At 43.7% G+C, this 15,851-nt stretch overlaps 1 protein-coding gene across 12 annotated transcripts in view; it reads right to left on the reverse strand.

The window, feature by feature from the left end:
- The window catches only part of FOXP1 (forkhead box P1), a 502,532-nt gene that overhangs the window by 17,330 nt on the left and 469,351 nt on the right, over positions 1 to 15,851 (reverse strand). For 10 of the 12 annotated variants that reach the window (XM_089918160.1, XM_089918159.1, XM_022572557.2 and 7 more), the window contains 5 exons: positions 15,419 to 15,502; positions 5,268 to 5,469; positions 5,084 to 5,163; positions 4,378 to 4,479; positions 441 to 562 (listed from right to left, as the gene is read on the reverse strand). In XM_089918160.1, the coding sequence (XP_089774286.1) occupies positions 441 to 562; positions 4,378 to 4,479; positions 5,084 to 5,163; positions 5,268 to 5,469; positions 15,419 to 15,502 (590 nt within the window). The remainder of the gene's footprint in view (positions 1 to 440; positions 563 to 4,377; positions 4,480 to 5,083; positions 5,164 to 5,267; positions 5,470 to 15,418; positions 15,503 to 15,851) is intronic. The other 2 variants (XM_022572558.3, XM_089918158.1) reach the window with 1 other exon arrangement.

Here is a 15,851-nt window from a genome sequence, read left to right on the forward strand (position 1 = left end):
GGACCCAAACTCATCCTCTACTCTGATAAAGCACTTATGCAGTGAGAGGTTGGTGCGAATGGCACCCTGGGATAGGAGCAGCAGCAAAGGAGATGAAGTGGCAACAAAAGGAGGCGGGGTTGGGGGCAGAACAGACATCCAATACAGGGAACAGGAGAAAGAAAATAAAATGCAATAAGCATAAGCCAATGGTTTGTGAGGGTTAATATGCATTGCCACCTAAAAGCTACTAGCATGTGATGCAACAAAGACCAGCAAGCAGGGCAGGGGGACTGGTGGGTATACAAAACAGGAGGGATGAAATGCTTTTTTGCTTCCCTTAACTGAGACAACGTGAAACCAGTTCTTTGGTCTAACACCGTCTAGCAGCCAAAAGCCTCTAGTTACACTTGTTAGCGCAATCCAAGCTAGGCTAAGAAGTTCAAACATGGTGGACGTACCCACTGATCTTTTGTGGCCTTCGTTTTTGGAACTCTACTTCATCCACTGTCCATACTGCCCCTTTAACGTTTTCTACTCGCACAAAACACTTGTGAAGACTAAGATTATGACGCACTGCATTCTGCAGCAAGTATAAAAGAGAGAACATTTACATTTTCCATAAGAAAAGACTCCAAACACAGCAGTACATTCAGCCTGACAGTCCACAGTTGTAAAACCGTCCCCGAGAACTGTAGCTCCCACCCCCATGGATGACCCTCCTGTGGTGAAGGGGGGGGGGGGGCCCTCTTCCAAAATCAAAATCCCAAATGATGACTTACTTGTGTTTGGGCATTTTAGTCTAGTCTCTGGTGAACAGTTAAGCAGAGGAAAGATTTTTTTTAATATGCCTGTTAGCCCCCAAATAGGGTTCACGGCCAAAATATAAAAGTAACGTTAATACGACTTCAAAATCAGGAAACAGGTAAAGCATAAAACCGTCCCTTTTAAACCCACTTGTCTCTCAGACGAAAGGGGTAATTTATTTTAATTTTTCTAAACCATGAAAGATGATAATTCCTACTGTTAAATACATTTTGCTTCTTTTTAGTTCGTCGAAGTGTTGGCTTTAACACCTTCGACACATTTGCTCAGGTCTATTATGAAGAAATTGACATTGGATTGCTACCATCGAGAGTATCACCTCCTGTAGCTGATAGGATCGGGGTGGGGGGGGCAGTGAGTCACATGACCCTGCAGTGGGTCAGTATCCATTATCAAGCTAGGTCTTACCTTCCCAATTATATAAATGTTGGCCCTTACTATGGGCAAGTGCTTTTAATTAACTGAGAAAATGCCAAAGGAACCCATGAGTAGAACTCTCAATGGCAAAATGAGGATACTCTAAGTTGATGGTTTCTTTCCATAGACACGTTTCTTTCTTAGGGTTCAAAGTCATTTCCCGTCACTCCTAAGCTGAGACCCTTGACATCTGTAAGGAGCATCTCAACTGCAGGGTGAAGAGTTTTTGACATCTCATCCTTCCTGAGTTTCAGGAATAATCCGCACCCCTTACTTACGCTAGGTACAGTTAACAAGCATGGCTTCATCTCTTTTTGAGTTCTCCTGGGTGAACGTGATTGACACTCAAATCTGGACAAGAGGCTATTTCAAAGAGACCCATATCATTTACTCCCAACTTTCTTCTTATAGGGAATGAGTAGGCGACAACAGGGGCTTGAGAAGTGGATACGTACACCACACCTCACATGCCTTGTAAGTAAGTCCCTCAATCCATCTGCTGCTACTGCTCACACAGTCTGTGTTCCTCCCCTTAACCTGCGATATACTTCATCCTTCCAAGTGGCAAATCTTTTTTTTTTTTTTTTTTGCGGTACGCAGGCCTCTCCCATTGCGGAGCACAGGCTCCGGACGCGCAGGCTCAGCGGCCACGGCTCACGGGCCCAGCCGCTCCGCGGCATGTGGGATCTTCCCGGACCGGGGCACGAACCCGCGTCACCTGCGTCGGCAGGGAGACTCTCAACCACTGCGCCACCAGGGAGGCCCTCAAGTGGAAAATCTTGATCTGTACTTTGAGAGGTGTTTCAGATTTTGGATGATCGCCATTAGCGACTCTGTGAGGAGTCATGCTAGAGAATGGTGATGTTTCCTGTCTGATATGGAATATTTAGAAGGTGACGAGAGAAGTGTTATCACGTGGCATGATGAACTGCCCACAAGGAGAAGCCAGAGGACAAACGCTCAAGGAATTTTTGAGGAATGTCAGCATAACTGGGGTGGGTTCAGACTTCCAGCTGACTACGAAAGGACACCCCTGATTCAAACAGGTTTGACAGGTCTAAAACAAACATCTCTGGAAAATGCTGGGCATGTTATAATTACAGTTAGTAGGGCAAATTTCTTGGCGTATAAACTGTAGGCTGGTCTTTAAGTAGGCACTTTCTTTTTTAATACTGCACAAAGGCAGAGGATAAAGGATGCTAAGGGTCTACTGTTTATCTCCTACAATGACACTGAGGAGGCTGAAATAAATAAACGCAAATTTCCTGAAAAAGAAAGAAAGACAGAGCATGTGTACCTATCAGACACCTTACTGGGAAAAGAAATCAACATCTCATCCTAATCACTGTCTAAGTTTTCCAGTAAGTATCAAAATGTACAGAAGTGTACATTGTAAAGCCATGTCTGAAAAACAGGACTGCTGTAGATCTGTCTGAACTATATAGCCGTGTAAGTAAAACTGTAAAGTCAAAACTTAAGTTTTGTTTTCGAAGACCGTGCATCCAAGCACAAGCAACTGGAAATGGAGAGTTTCCCACAAAAGCTGAGTGAACTCTTTCCACTCATGACTTTAACTGGGCATTTTTATCTTCTGTCTAAGATGACAGTACAAATAAGGACACATGGAGAAAATTATACGTATTTATGAGTCATTAAATACTTCATTTAGGACTGTTTATATGAAGGGCACTTTTCCCTGCAGTTTCTGAAAATGAAAAAGTTAAATCTGAAGATCTGAGCTTAAATATCACATTCATAACGGGTAATTATTTTAAAACTTGATCATTTGCTATTTATAAAAGGCAATCTGAAGAAAATGTCTGCCTCACGCTTATACTTCCGAAATTCTGAAAAGCATTCACAGCTGAAGACTGTTTTCTAGTTTACATCTCAAGGCAGGCTGAGGAAGAGAAGGGAAGGTTTTTGAACCTAGGTTCCTTCGGGGCCCACGTGTCTTAATGGAAACAAAAAAGCTACTTTGGGCCATAAGAGATGATTCACAGCTCCGTAAGGTTGATGAATTAATTCTTTGGTTATATTCTTTCAAAACGCTATTTGATGATGAATGTAGCAGAGGAAACAGCGTTTTCTGTTTTTGCTGTTGTTTTTCTCCCATATAAATTACGAACGGAGCAAGGAAGACCTGTATGTCCAGCAAAGCATGTTTTCCTTGCATCCTATAATAGATTCCTATCCTATTTCTAATAATAACGTGTAAAATATCCAAAAATAGTTGCATTTTAAATATTTCTAAATTTTTTGGAATTTAGGGATTACAAGAATTCTAGATAGTAGTAAAGGTGCGAAAAAAAAATATATGACTCTCAGGTTGTATCTGCTGCCCCTTTTTCTAAAGCAAAACTATTAAAAACCGAGAAATTTAAAGTGGGAAAATCCGAAGACCGGTGAGGGCTTAACCGAATACAATGGAATCACTGCTAACAGAACCTACGAACCAACTGCTGAACTGGGATTGAGGTATGTCATGGGACCGCAAGCCTTGCTGGGGGCATCCCAGGTGGAGCTATGGAATCTGACCCGTTTTACAGCAAATGCTATTACAGTCAAGTCACATATTTCAGAATTTGCTTTTCTTCCCCAGAGTGCCTATGAATATCCGATGGACAGTCTCTCGACTTACTTAAACAAACAAACAAACAAACCCTTAATAATACATATATTGGGTTCTCCTGTAATAACTCCAATATACCTTGCTAGTACTTGGAGTGCATAGGTTAAGGAGCTTACATCCAACCAATGAAAGTTAAGTGTATCTGATCAAGTGTATCTGATCATTTCTCCAGGTTCCTGATGGTTAAAAAAAAAAAACAAAAAAGTTATCTACGCATTCTCTGCAAATACTGGTGGTGGCTAAAGACGGAAAACCATGAGGTCTGTGTACACGAGACAACTTCCTACACATTCCAACCAGAGAGAGATGATTTTACTCGTTATGCCAACATAATGGGACTGTTCCATCCCAGCATTTTAACCCCAGTGGAATTCTTTTCTCAATCCAGTATGCCTACAAATTAGACTCTTTGAATGTAGCCAAACAATATGTACGTAACTTACAACACCTGCATCTTACCGACGACAAACTCTCTCCTATAAATGCCAAGACCCAAGACTCAACAGGCCTGCAAGAACGCTTACCTTCCATGTGGCAGCGTTACGCCGGAAGTAAGCAAACATTCGTGTGAACCAGTTATAGATTTCATTTAGTGTTAGCTGCTTCTCTGGAGATTCGAGAATGGCCTGTGAAGCAAAAGCAACAGAGAAAGATAATTTATGACCAAATCAACAGAACCGCCATTGTACGGTTTCTTGAAAACAGAAAATAATCGTGATGCTGAGCTAAATCCTAAGGCAGGTTTCACGAAATGCTCTAAGATTAATGGCTGTATTTACCAGTTCAATAGCAAAATTCAAAATGGAATTATCTAATTGTTTGGAGTTTTTATTTCTGTTTCCGTACAGAAATATTAATTTATTAGTCATTCATAAAGCAGAATCAAAGAGAAATGCAAAACATTTCACTAGCTGATTAAAGCTCAGTAATTATTTAGAGCTCAGATTAATTCTAGGGATCAGAGATTACTGTAGCTTGTGATAATTGACTTGCCATCTTTAAACAGGCTCATTTTCACTGTTGTGTGAAATGAATTTCCTAATAATCACATCGTATTGTAATACTTAATCAAAAGCAATTATGTTATATATTGCAGATTTAAAAAACCTTATAGAACAGGTTTTAGCATGCTTGCATACCAAACGGTTTTAAATCTACTGCATCAATATAATACATCCATGTACACCTCTACCTTCTGATATAATTTCTCATACCGCGTTATTTACTTACCTGCCTAATTAAAGATGCATATGTAAATGGTGGTCTAACTTCTGCGTTCTTATAAAATTCTTGGTTCTGCGCAATATCTGCTAAATAAGAATCATTGTCCTATTAATTATCACTTTTTACAAAGAGGCTGGTCGACAAGCATTGCTGATCACAGTTCTCCCCGAGGCAAAAATGGAGCATCTACCTGAAGAGATGGGCACGTTGTATTTGTCTGAGTACCGCCTGCGGATGGGTCCCACCGTGTGCATGCTGGTGGTGGTGATGACGGAGGGGCCTTGGGTGACGGGAGTGATGGGGGCAGTGGGGGTCGTAGGAGTATGAGGTAAGCTCTGTGGAGAAGCCTCTGACGCAGACTTGGAGAGTGTGACACTTGATACCAGATTCAGCTGTGAGGAAAGGAACAGTTCTTAGAAGACCTTCAGAAAAAAACAGAGCAACCAAGAAAGCATCTGCAATGCAGAAGGAATTAGATACAGGGGAGGCCTGGCTAGTTTTATGCCTCACAGTAGATTTTTATCAACAGCTGAAATAGGAGGCGAGTTCCCATGTAAACACCATTCACTTTCTTTACTTACTAAAATTTCTAGCATCCTGTCCTGTGATTCTTTTTTTTCTAATTTATTTTTTTATTGTAGTTGATTTACACAATGTTGTGTTAGTTTCAGGTGTACAGCAAAGTGATTCAGATACACACACACACACACACACACACGCACACACACCTATCTCTCTATATATACCCACATATTCCTTTTCAGATTTTTTTCCCCCATGTAGTTTATTAAATAATATCTCTTACGAGGTTCTCCTTTCCTGTTGTTGCTGAGGCAGGTTTTTTGCCAGAGACAGTTAAACAAGCGTTTACAGACCCAAAAGGGGTTACCTAGCCTGGTGAGTTTGAGAAATTCTGGGTCAGGACGTTTCTTTAAGCACAGCTTTGCACCCTACTATGCCTTGTAAACCTCGAAGCGGGAGAGGGAGTCCTTGTAGCCCCACGAACGCTGATGTTTCAGGAAACGCCAGTTGGGATACATTGGTATCAACCTGAGCTCTTAGAACTTTCTGGAATGTGCTAGTACAAGCGAGAAACTGTTTTTACCTAATTTTAATAAAAAGGAAAGTTGTACTAAAATAGCCACATATAGCCACTGGCTACACCACACTGGGACGGGCTAACTCAGCTCCAGGATGAAACTTCACGGATGGGAACTACTGCTGAGAGGTTTGGCCTGTGACTTGTATTAAAAAGAGTGGCACCGGATCCAGTGAACAGCCGTTTAGTTCCATTAGTTGGCAGAGGCTAATCTTTGAAAGCTCTCTCTGTCACCTTCATTAAACTCTATCCAATATAGGATTGGAATCATTTGTTTAAAAAGAATATGGCATAAGAGAGATCTGGAACTGTAAAACATTTTAATTTTTTTCCTTCCAGTTTCAAATGCGTAGTAACAAAATGGAATAATCCAATGCTTCAAGTCCGGAAACACACACTAGTTATTTGCAGGAGCACAGAGGAAAATCAACAAGCCCTGTTTCGGTCCTTCCTTCTTTCTTTCTTTCTATCTGTTTCGCCTGCACCTTGACGTGTTTCTCTAATTAATAACTGGAAACACGAGCCTGTCCCCCTTTGCAAAAACTCGTTGCTACTGAAATATTAAGTCTGGCTACACTGAAGAACTTGGTTGTTTTCAACAGAGTTCTTACAGTTTACCCAGAGCTGCCCTCTGAGGAACTTGTAGCTGCCCCCAGTCCAAGAAAGTTTGGCAAAGTAGCCTTACTTGGTATCACTATCTCAAACCAGATTGTGAATCACTTAACAAATTAAGTCTGGTTCACCACTGCAACAGTCCTAAGTCCAAGACATTATTTGTGGAAAGTATTAAAAATGAGATTCCTCTGAGATCATAATCAAAGAACAGATTAAAAGAGAGTTCTAATTTGTTGGGAAGACTCAACCTTACTCATACCCTAGTAATGAGAAATATCAAATATCGTTGAGAAAGTATTAATGGAAATACATAAACATGGCACTGGAAACTGAACGCTGGGTTGCAAGCTTTTGGTTGGGCGGCCTTCCCTTTTCTCCCTCCCTTGAAATGCTGACTCAGCCGACACCAGACTGCCGCCGCCGCCGCCGCCGCACCCCACCCCGCCCCGCCCACCACCAATCCCTACACCCCCACGCTCCCCCATGCCTGATAAGAGCAAGCTGTGGAGATGGCACCACCCTTATGAATCCCCCAGCAAGCTGGGCAGATGCTGGGAGCTGCTTTTTTTTTTTATTAGTGCCGGAAACTTGACTTCGTGACACACATTTGCAAACTAAGTGCTCACGGTCCAGCTCCAGCGTAGCAGCCGCGGCGGGATGGAGCAGATCTGGGAAGGCTGGGGCCGACCTCCTCTTTGCCTTGGGCCTTCATCACTGACCAAGTACAGGAACAGCGTGTCTAAGCATCCGCCCCAGCGACGGGTCAAGGAAATCAGCGCACGGAAGGCTAATGCTCATCAGTATACAGCTTTTAAAATTCAGGCGCTCTTAGGCTTAAGAGGATCCAAACGCTCGGGAAAGTCACGGGGACCATTTGTAAAGACCACGCTGTGAAGCCCCTGCCACCGCCTGGTCTCGCTGAATTCTCATACCATCACGAATACTTGAGATGTTGTTACTCACGTTTCACAGATAAGCAAACACAGGCTCACGGGAGATTAAATAACGTGCCCATATTCACAACCTGGACTCAAAATCACATACACACTGGAGATTCTAGGCCCTCTGTATCATAGTCTCCTTACGCCCAGACAACGGGAACCATAAACAGTGTCCGGGTTCATTTTTCTGCACGCTCATTTTTGGAAGGGACCTGGGGATTAGCTTTTATCCCTGCTTATAACGGACATTCAATAAATCTTCCCCAGCAAACATACGGCAATGGGAACTGAAACGACAGAAGAAGGAACGGAACAGACAACCGCTGCCCTCGAAGGGCTTTACCGTCAAATGCAGACACTGATCAAAGGAAAACCGGCAGAGCAACCGTAAAACAATCCCGAGAACTAACTCTGCTTCTGGGCTCTTCGGTGGAAGAACAGTACCCTCAACACCACGGCGTTCTTTAAAAGGTAATGAAAATTATAATATAAATACAGCGTCCTCAGGGAATATGCACGCTCCTTTCCAGTTCCGTGAGGAAGATCACCAGGCCCACTGGGTTCTAGTTAATTGCCCAAACCCCAAACTCGTGGAAACATTCAGCAAGTGCAGGCCCATCTCTTGGGAGCTCACCTACAAGAACAGACAAGCCCCACGATACGGGTACAAAGTCATAAAACATGAAAAGAATGTCATTCTTGCAGCCTTAATACTTGGACTGGTTCTACTGAAAAAGCAACAGTCGGGAAGAAAATCCCTCCCGGGTAGCACGATCCACGAAGAAAGAGATGCAGCTGAATTTTCTGGAGGCTCTGAAACACAGGTACCAAATGGAAATCAACACCAAGCCAGAAGAGAGCAGAGAGGGCTTTTTTTTTTTTTTTTTTAAACCAGGCTTGACAAATGACACCGTGATTCACACCCACTGCTGGGCTGTCTCTAATAAGCCACAGAGGAAGTAGCCAATCTCGCCTAATTGCCAGATAAAAATGTATTGTAAGGACTCTAATTAGGAGACGCGGATGGAGGTGATCTAATGATTAAATGCTGCATTCGACTGACCCCACCATCAATGTGCAGCGGTGCAAGATGTCACTGGAATATTTTGTAGAAACAGTAATTTTATTTCGAGGAGGGGAGGCAGTAATATTTGTAATGATGGCTATGAGGTAAACTAATTAAAAGACAGTTCCTAGAGGAAGAGGGTGGCTGAGAGCAGCTGTGGCCATTCCAGAACCAAGTGCCAAGTCTCCACAGAGGAACTGCAGTCAAGTGGAAAATTTCTGCCCGACCTCTGCCCCTGCTATTAATTTGCAGGAAAACTAATGACACATATACATATTCCCACAGAATTGTTCTAATTGCTAATTTGCCAAAGGAGCCCCGATTCCAAATTAAACACGACTGTAGCCTGCGAGGGAAGAAAGAACAAAAAGCGGTAAACTCCAAACACAGGGTGCCTCGCCTCGCGAAATCATCTGAAGGCTGACCCAACAAGTTAATGAAATGTCAACCTTGTCAACGGCGATCGAAGTTTCTTAACTTTTAAACTCCGGCTGGATGATCACATGCTGGTCTCGAGGAGAAACCATCTTTGGGGAGGAAGGTCACGAGGGAGTGATAAGATGCAGCAGGGGGAAGGGCTCAAGATAGGCTCTGCGTTCAAACCAGACCTGCTCTTTTCATTAAGGTCTCTCTCTGCAAAAACTGGACCCCCTACGCCCCCCGCCGCACACACAAATTAATCACAGACTTAGAACAGCAGAGCAAGCCGGGAACGGTGAGGGGCGTGCGGCAATCTTGCAAGATTCACCTGAACTGTAAACTCTTAAAACTTAATAATATAATCATCAATTAGAAATGAAAGCACGTGTGCTTCGTGTCTCTGACTGTAGCTCAGGTTGGGAGAGAGAATGTTTTCTCTTCCGGGGCCTGGAGCAGGAAGGGATGGGGACTCTGGGAGGGTTTCTTTTCCTATTTTTCAGATTGTGTTCATTTTCTATTTAAAAAGAAGTTGCTATGTTTAGAAAAGTTAGTAACTCTGATATTTTCTACATGGCAAGTTTCCATCATGTGATGATTTGGGCAAAGATAATCTCTTTGAAACGCCGGCCAAAAGCTTAAATTCTTATGTCACTTAAGATTGCCGTTGGGCTTTATTTTTTATTTTTTTAGTTTCTATGCGCTCTCAACCGTCGGCCTTTCTCCCAGGTCAGTTCCAGGGGTGACTGTCCTAGAAATCTTACCCATCCCAACAACTGGAACCAGATCAGCTGCCCGGGACTCTGCCGAGCCCCTCTTCGAAAGATTTATCTTTCGTTTTTAAACAGTAACCTCCTCTCTCTCTTTTAAAGACGGTGAGTCACTCCCATTTTTTTAAAGATCAACAAACGGCTGAGGTAAACCCCAGACAGAAACAGACTTGTAAGCATTCCCATAAGGACTCATCTGGATTTTTGTTTGTGCTCTTGCCTCGCTTCAGAACAGATGCTGAGAACAAAAGGCCAACCTGAAACCCAGACACCGAGGGACCCAGCCGCTTAGTATGGACTTCGGGGCTCACTCGCTTTTCTGCTGTTGGTTCGACTGGCCTGAGCAGGTGAATCCTAGACACGAATCCCTCGCCTTCAGAGGTGGCCTTTTCTGAGGCTGGAGGGACGGGAAAGATGTTACCAGATCGTGGCAGGGGGTCGGGGGGTGGCCTTGGGGAGAGCTCTCTCTGCCTGGTCCCGCTACTGCCTTAGATCTGGGCCCTGGCGCGCGGCAGTGACCGAGGACGTGGTCGTCAGGATGAACCTCAGGGTGGGGGACTTCGCGAGAAACAGTATAGAAACATCCCTTGTGTGTGTGTGGTGCTTGCGAATCTCTCTTTATGACGGCATCAAATTATTCCCCCAACTCAACAGCCAGGCTGCAGCGAGCAGCCCACAAAATCAGCCGCTTCGTTGAGAGACCCCCCCCCTTTTGCGGAGCGGGGGGCACGGGGCGAGGGAACACACGGACGGACACTCTCTCTCTCTCTCTCCCCCTCTCTGTTTTTATTAGTAGCTAAAAACTATTTCCAAACAGTCCTAATTGCTACGGTTGGAGGAAACGAGAATGCGTGCAACGGAAAATCTAATACTGCCTTTCGCTTCAAATAGCCAAGTTCTTGTGTTTTACAACATGTCCATAAAGGAGACAGTACCTACGCTGTAACCGGCTGTCCACCAAATCTGAGGGCGTGTGGTTTCTCCAGCGCTGGGAGCTGTTCTCCGGTGGGTCGGAGGAACACCCTAAAGCAAAGCCTACCTCTTACGTTCTCAGGATTATAGAATATGACCTACGGTATTTTCCTGACCTTATGATAGTGAAAAAGTCTTTTTCAAAAATCCTTAACAACTTAATAAAGTATTATTACAGACATGTTTCTTGGTGGTGGTGGTGGTGGTGATCATTTTATCCTCTGAGTGAGGCCTCCCTCCAAGGACAAGCATTCACCCCCAAGCAATCCATTTTGGTGTTTACCTCGAGAACATGAAGTGGTACCGAGTTTGGAACAAAAGAATATCATTCTCATCAGGACAGTTTACGATCGCCTGATTTTTGGCTTGTGCTTCTCTGAACACGGAAAAGACACGAATCTTTTAAATCGCCAACGTACAATACACGTGGGCCATTCTGTACGTATGTCAAGCCCGCCTTCGCCCACTGTATGTCCCCCATTGCTAGAATGTACAGCTCTGTTCTGGTAAACTTTTCCAAGCAGGGGCCAGCCTTAATAGAATTAAAAGCTTCTAAGTAAAATTATGACAAACGAAAAGCTTATTTCAGCCGCTGTTGGCCATTCCTTTCTCCCCTCCACTCTGATCATCTTCACACACTTTCCCAGTTCCCTTCCTCAGAGACACAGACACACGCACCTACCCTTAACCCGAGAAAAGAGTCACGAAACTCGCTTCTTTCCACTTCTTCCCATTCATCTTTTAGCTTTCACCTTAGATGTCACCTGTCCCAGAAGCCTTTCCTCAACCCCCACCGTCTAGGGCAGCGGTCCACACACTCACTCCCCGAGAGCACAGCTCATGCCAGGGAGAGCCTGGGAGTGTGTCTTTGGTAGTTGGTCCCACGAGACCCCAAACACCTCGATGGCAGGGATGGTTCTGTCTGGTGTAATTACCCTACGTCTTCCTGTCGCACGTCCAATAAATATTCGTTGACGCAAGAATTCGATTTTAAATTCAGGAATTCTCTTCACGAAAACAGCGTGCACTGCAGTTTGAGTCCTGGGTATAATTACGAAAGGAAAGGTTTTTATCGGTTTAAAAGATTTTCAAGCAAGCGGGAGGAGATGTTATCGGAGGCACGTGTGGAACAGGACCGCCGTAAACCCCTATTCAGTTCCTCTCCACGCCTTCCAGTGGGAGTCGCGCTCGGACCCACGCCTAAAAACTTGGGATTCTCCCGAGATGAGCACAGCCTCTGATTAGCCAAATGGGAACATGAGTTCCACAACAGCATCCAGCGAACACGTCTACGGGCTGCTGTCAGAACAATCCAAGAAGGTTTTGGCAGTGAAATGGGAACTGGTTGGATGACTGGACACAGCAAATGACACTTACCACCCAAATGGCATTTAGTGAAAAGCAACGTTTACAGCAAAGCATTCTATCACTTAGTGACTAAGGATTTTAAAATAAACACCGAGTTCCTTTTTAAACAGAAATGGAAAAAAAGAAAAAGAAAAAAAAAAACACTCCACAAACTTCCTGGCAAGACTCTTAACATGAGAGTCCCCAGCTAAGGTTAGATCTGATTCCCAGGGACTGCTTCCTTCAAATCAGAGAGTCTAGAACGATAAGGCATCTGAACATACACCGTGCGTTCTACTATTTCAGGTGGAATAAATCAGTTACAGGCAAAAGGGAGTCTTCTGCACCTTAGAACCGATCATCAGATAACTCTGTATCCCTAAAGTTGAAGGCATCAAGGGTTTGCTCTACGTCTGTCCACCCCTCCCCTTTTGTTTGGGGCAAAGAAGTAAAAATGTATGCAAAACACTACACGTCGGCCTTTTATAATTAATTTCCCAATGCCTCACCTATACGTATTTTAATAATTCCCGATTTATAAGATGGTATCTATAAGAAAATTTTCTATTTTCCAATGAATGAAAAGAAGGCAGCTTCTTCTCTCTGGCAACAAGAGTGTCACACAATACCTGCTTGTCAGGCACCAATGTTTACTTCTTACATGTAAGTTAAAGGATAAGGAATTTATAATGCTGCCTGTGAAGGGAACCACTTTTCATACACAAATGTGATCTTTTTTTTTTTTTTTCCCAAAGGGTAATACAACAGTCCATTTACATAAACTAATCCAAACAATCTATGTATTTGACAATGGCAAACCTCACACAGACGGCCTATTGTTGGTTTACATCTTGGAGTTCTTTATATTGGCTTGTAGCGCGGCTCTAACTGTCAAAGGTTTGACTTGGACTCCAAATAAATGGTTATAGAAGTGCTGTGCAGCGATATTGGACTTCTTTGCAAAAGAAGACCTGCTGCGTATGAATTCAAAAGCTATTAATTTTTCAGTCAAAAATATTCGTGCCTATTTCTTTTAATAAAGAAATACTGTGCTGAGCTACTAAGAGATAATGTTGACTAGTGGTAGAGAATTTTCAATAGAGCAGTTAAAAATAAATTTAGTAGGAGGTCCCCCTTCGAAGTTATAATTTTCTAGCATGTAAAACATTTTTTTAAATACTAATCAAGACAAACCTTCCTGCCCTGTGCATTTCCCCCAGGACTGCACTTTCCTGTTTATAGGCTGCCTAACACGGGTCCTCATGGAGATTCCCAAGGGTCCCTTTTGTGGCCTATGGAGGCCTATGTATATGGCGCTCCCTGCCGGCATCCGGCGCCATCGCTCGCTGAGTGCCCCGTGGGGTTTTGCAATTCCTTTCCTGCTTTTATCCCTCCTCCTCCCAAGGAGCCTCATGATCCCAAATGAGTATATTCCTAGAGTGCGGAGTCCAAACATTATTCTGGTTCTCACAGTTAATATCTAACCTCATATCATTGTTTTTAATCCACGGAGGAAGGAGGAGATAATCTCATTCTCTCCCTTGTTGCTAGTTTTAGAGATGCAAACCCTTCAACCTGGGGAAAACCATTTCCCTAACCAACGACAACCATCTGAAGACTTCCAGAGAGTTTCAAGCTCCCTATACCCGCTGGAGAACTCAGTGGAGTCATGCCAGGGTCTTACCAATTTGCTTACCTGGGTTCACAGTATTCCCAGGACCCTCCTTAAAAGAAGGGGTTGACAGGAATAGCACCGAGAGCACAGCTGACTACTGACTCCACGATACTGAATGGCCTCCCCCTGCCCCCCTTTCTCTTGGGTAGCCTACACATTGGGTCCTACAGCCGTTTACCGCAAAATACATGGAAACCGAGGGCTCTTCCCTAGTAAAAATGGATGTGCAAAGTGTTTAATGATTTTATGTCCTATATCTCAGTAATGTGTTCTGTTTCAGACATTAATTTTGTCTGCCAACTGCATCTTGGCAGGCTACCATATTTGCTGGGTTAATAGTCTGACTCCGTTTTATTTCTATCACTATAAATCATACATGTATGGGTGTATGTTTGCTTTATTTATAGGAAAAAATCAGTCAAAACAGATAAACCAATACTTTGCCATTACGCCGCATCACTGCATATTGATTAAAATTGCTGGTACTAACTATAGATTGTCAACGCTCAATTAATTTTCACACAGTGACTCCAAGCAACATCAAATAAAGGCAGCGTACCCTTAAATTTTACAAATCTTAAAAATCAAGAAGCAAAGCACTCTCTCCATTGTGAATAACCAGTTGAAGCTACTAGATTTTGAGAACTGTTACGTGTACAAGAAACACAACTGTGAAAGCGATCAATCTGCAACAAGTAATGACGCCTAAGACAGGATTTGGGGTTCAGCTACCACCCTTCCACTTTGATATTAACTGTCTGTGCTTGGTGACGCTCTTGAACGTCAAATAAAAGGGAACAAGGCAAGAAGTAAGAGATTGCTAAAAGTGAAATGTAATTTCAGGGTACCATGTTTGGTCTCCTCACTGCGAAGGAGTAATTTTCACTTCAAACTCTTTAGTGACCGTTAGATGTTCTCCGTAATTATAGCCTCTGACTATTCCGACAGTGTGTTTCCTCTTTCTTTCCCTTCTTGCAGTTAGGCTGGACTGGACTATCCCTCACTCCTTTTCTCACACCCACTGCCTCTTGGCTAAACCATGCTGACATGCCTTTTTCCTCTGCTTTCCTGGTCTGGCTGTGTTCTCTCTGTGTTTCCACCATTGAGAAATCAGAAAGGTTGCTTTCTGTTCTGTTCTGTTTTTTCCCTTCTAGTGAGCTCTCGTAATATGTTTTAGTACCTTGGCGTAGCATCAATCATGTGTCCCAAAGAAGAGCTGATGGTGGGGCCTCGTGGCTAGCGACTGTGCCTGAATCATCCCATATCTGTCTCCCTAAATGCCCAGCACACTGCCCTCTTCATAAAAGGTAATCAGAACCAGATGGAGCTTAAGTCTGTCGCTACTCAAAGCTGCCAGACTAGGCAATCCTCCGTCCTTGGGGTAGGGAAGCAGAGAAGCAACACTGTAGGGTTCCCCACGGGTGTCATTCAGTACTTACGGGCTGAGGGGCAGTTTTGGGTTCCGTAGACTTCACGTGCAGGTGGGTCATCATGGCCTGCAGGCGCTCTTTGTCTTTTGCAAGCTGGTAGGGAGAAGACGCTTTGTTATTTCTTTGAATGCAGATGCAGTACTCCTTTAACATCCCAAATGATACACATTCCAAATTACACTATGGCCCCCTGGCACACGACAAAATGTGCATCACTGCTTAATCCTTTTGAAATCTATACGACCACTGCCAGACTCCGAGTTACTAGAGGTGTTAGTGGGCGATTTCTCCACACAAGATGCATGAGCCTTTAACTGGGAAGTCGTAGACCTGCTGGCACCAAGGAGTCCCATGGAACACAGACAGCTACGAGACAAAACCGTGAATCACGCCTGTTAACCAACCTGATTCATGAGGAAGCCAAAGGAGAATAAGCTAGGGA

Source organism: Delphinapterus leucas, chromosome 10 (genome assembly GCF_059928025.1).
Source record: "Delphinapterus leucas isolate spDelLeu-1000000601 "Yukka" chromosome 10, BTC_Dleu_Yukka2, whole genome shotgun sequence".
Taxonomy (NCBI): domain Eukaryota; kingdom Metazoa; phylum Chordata; class Mammalia; order Artiodactyla; family Monodontidae; genus Delphinapterus; species Delphinapterus leucas.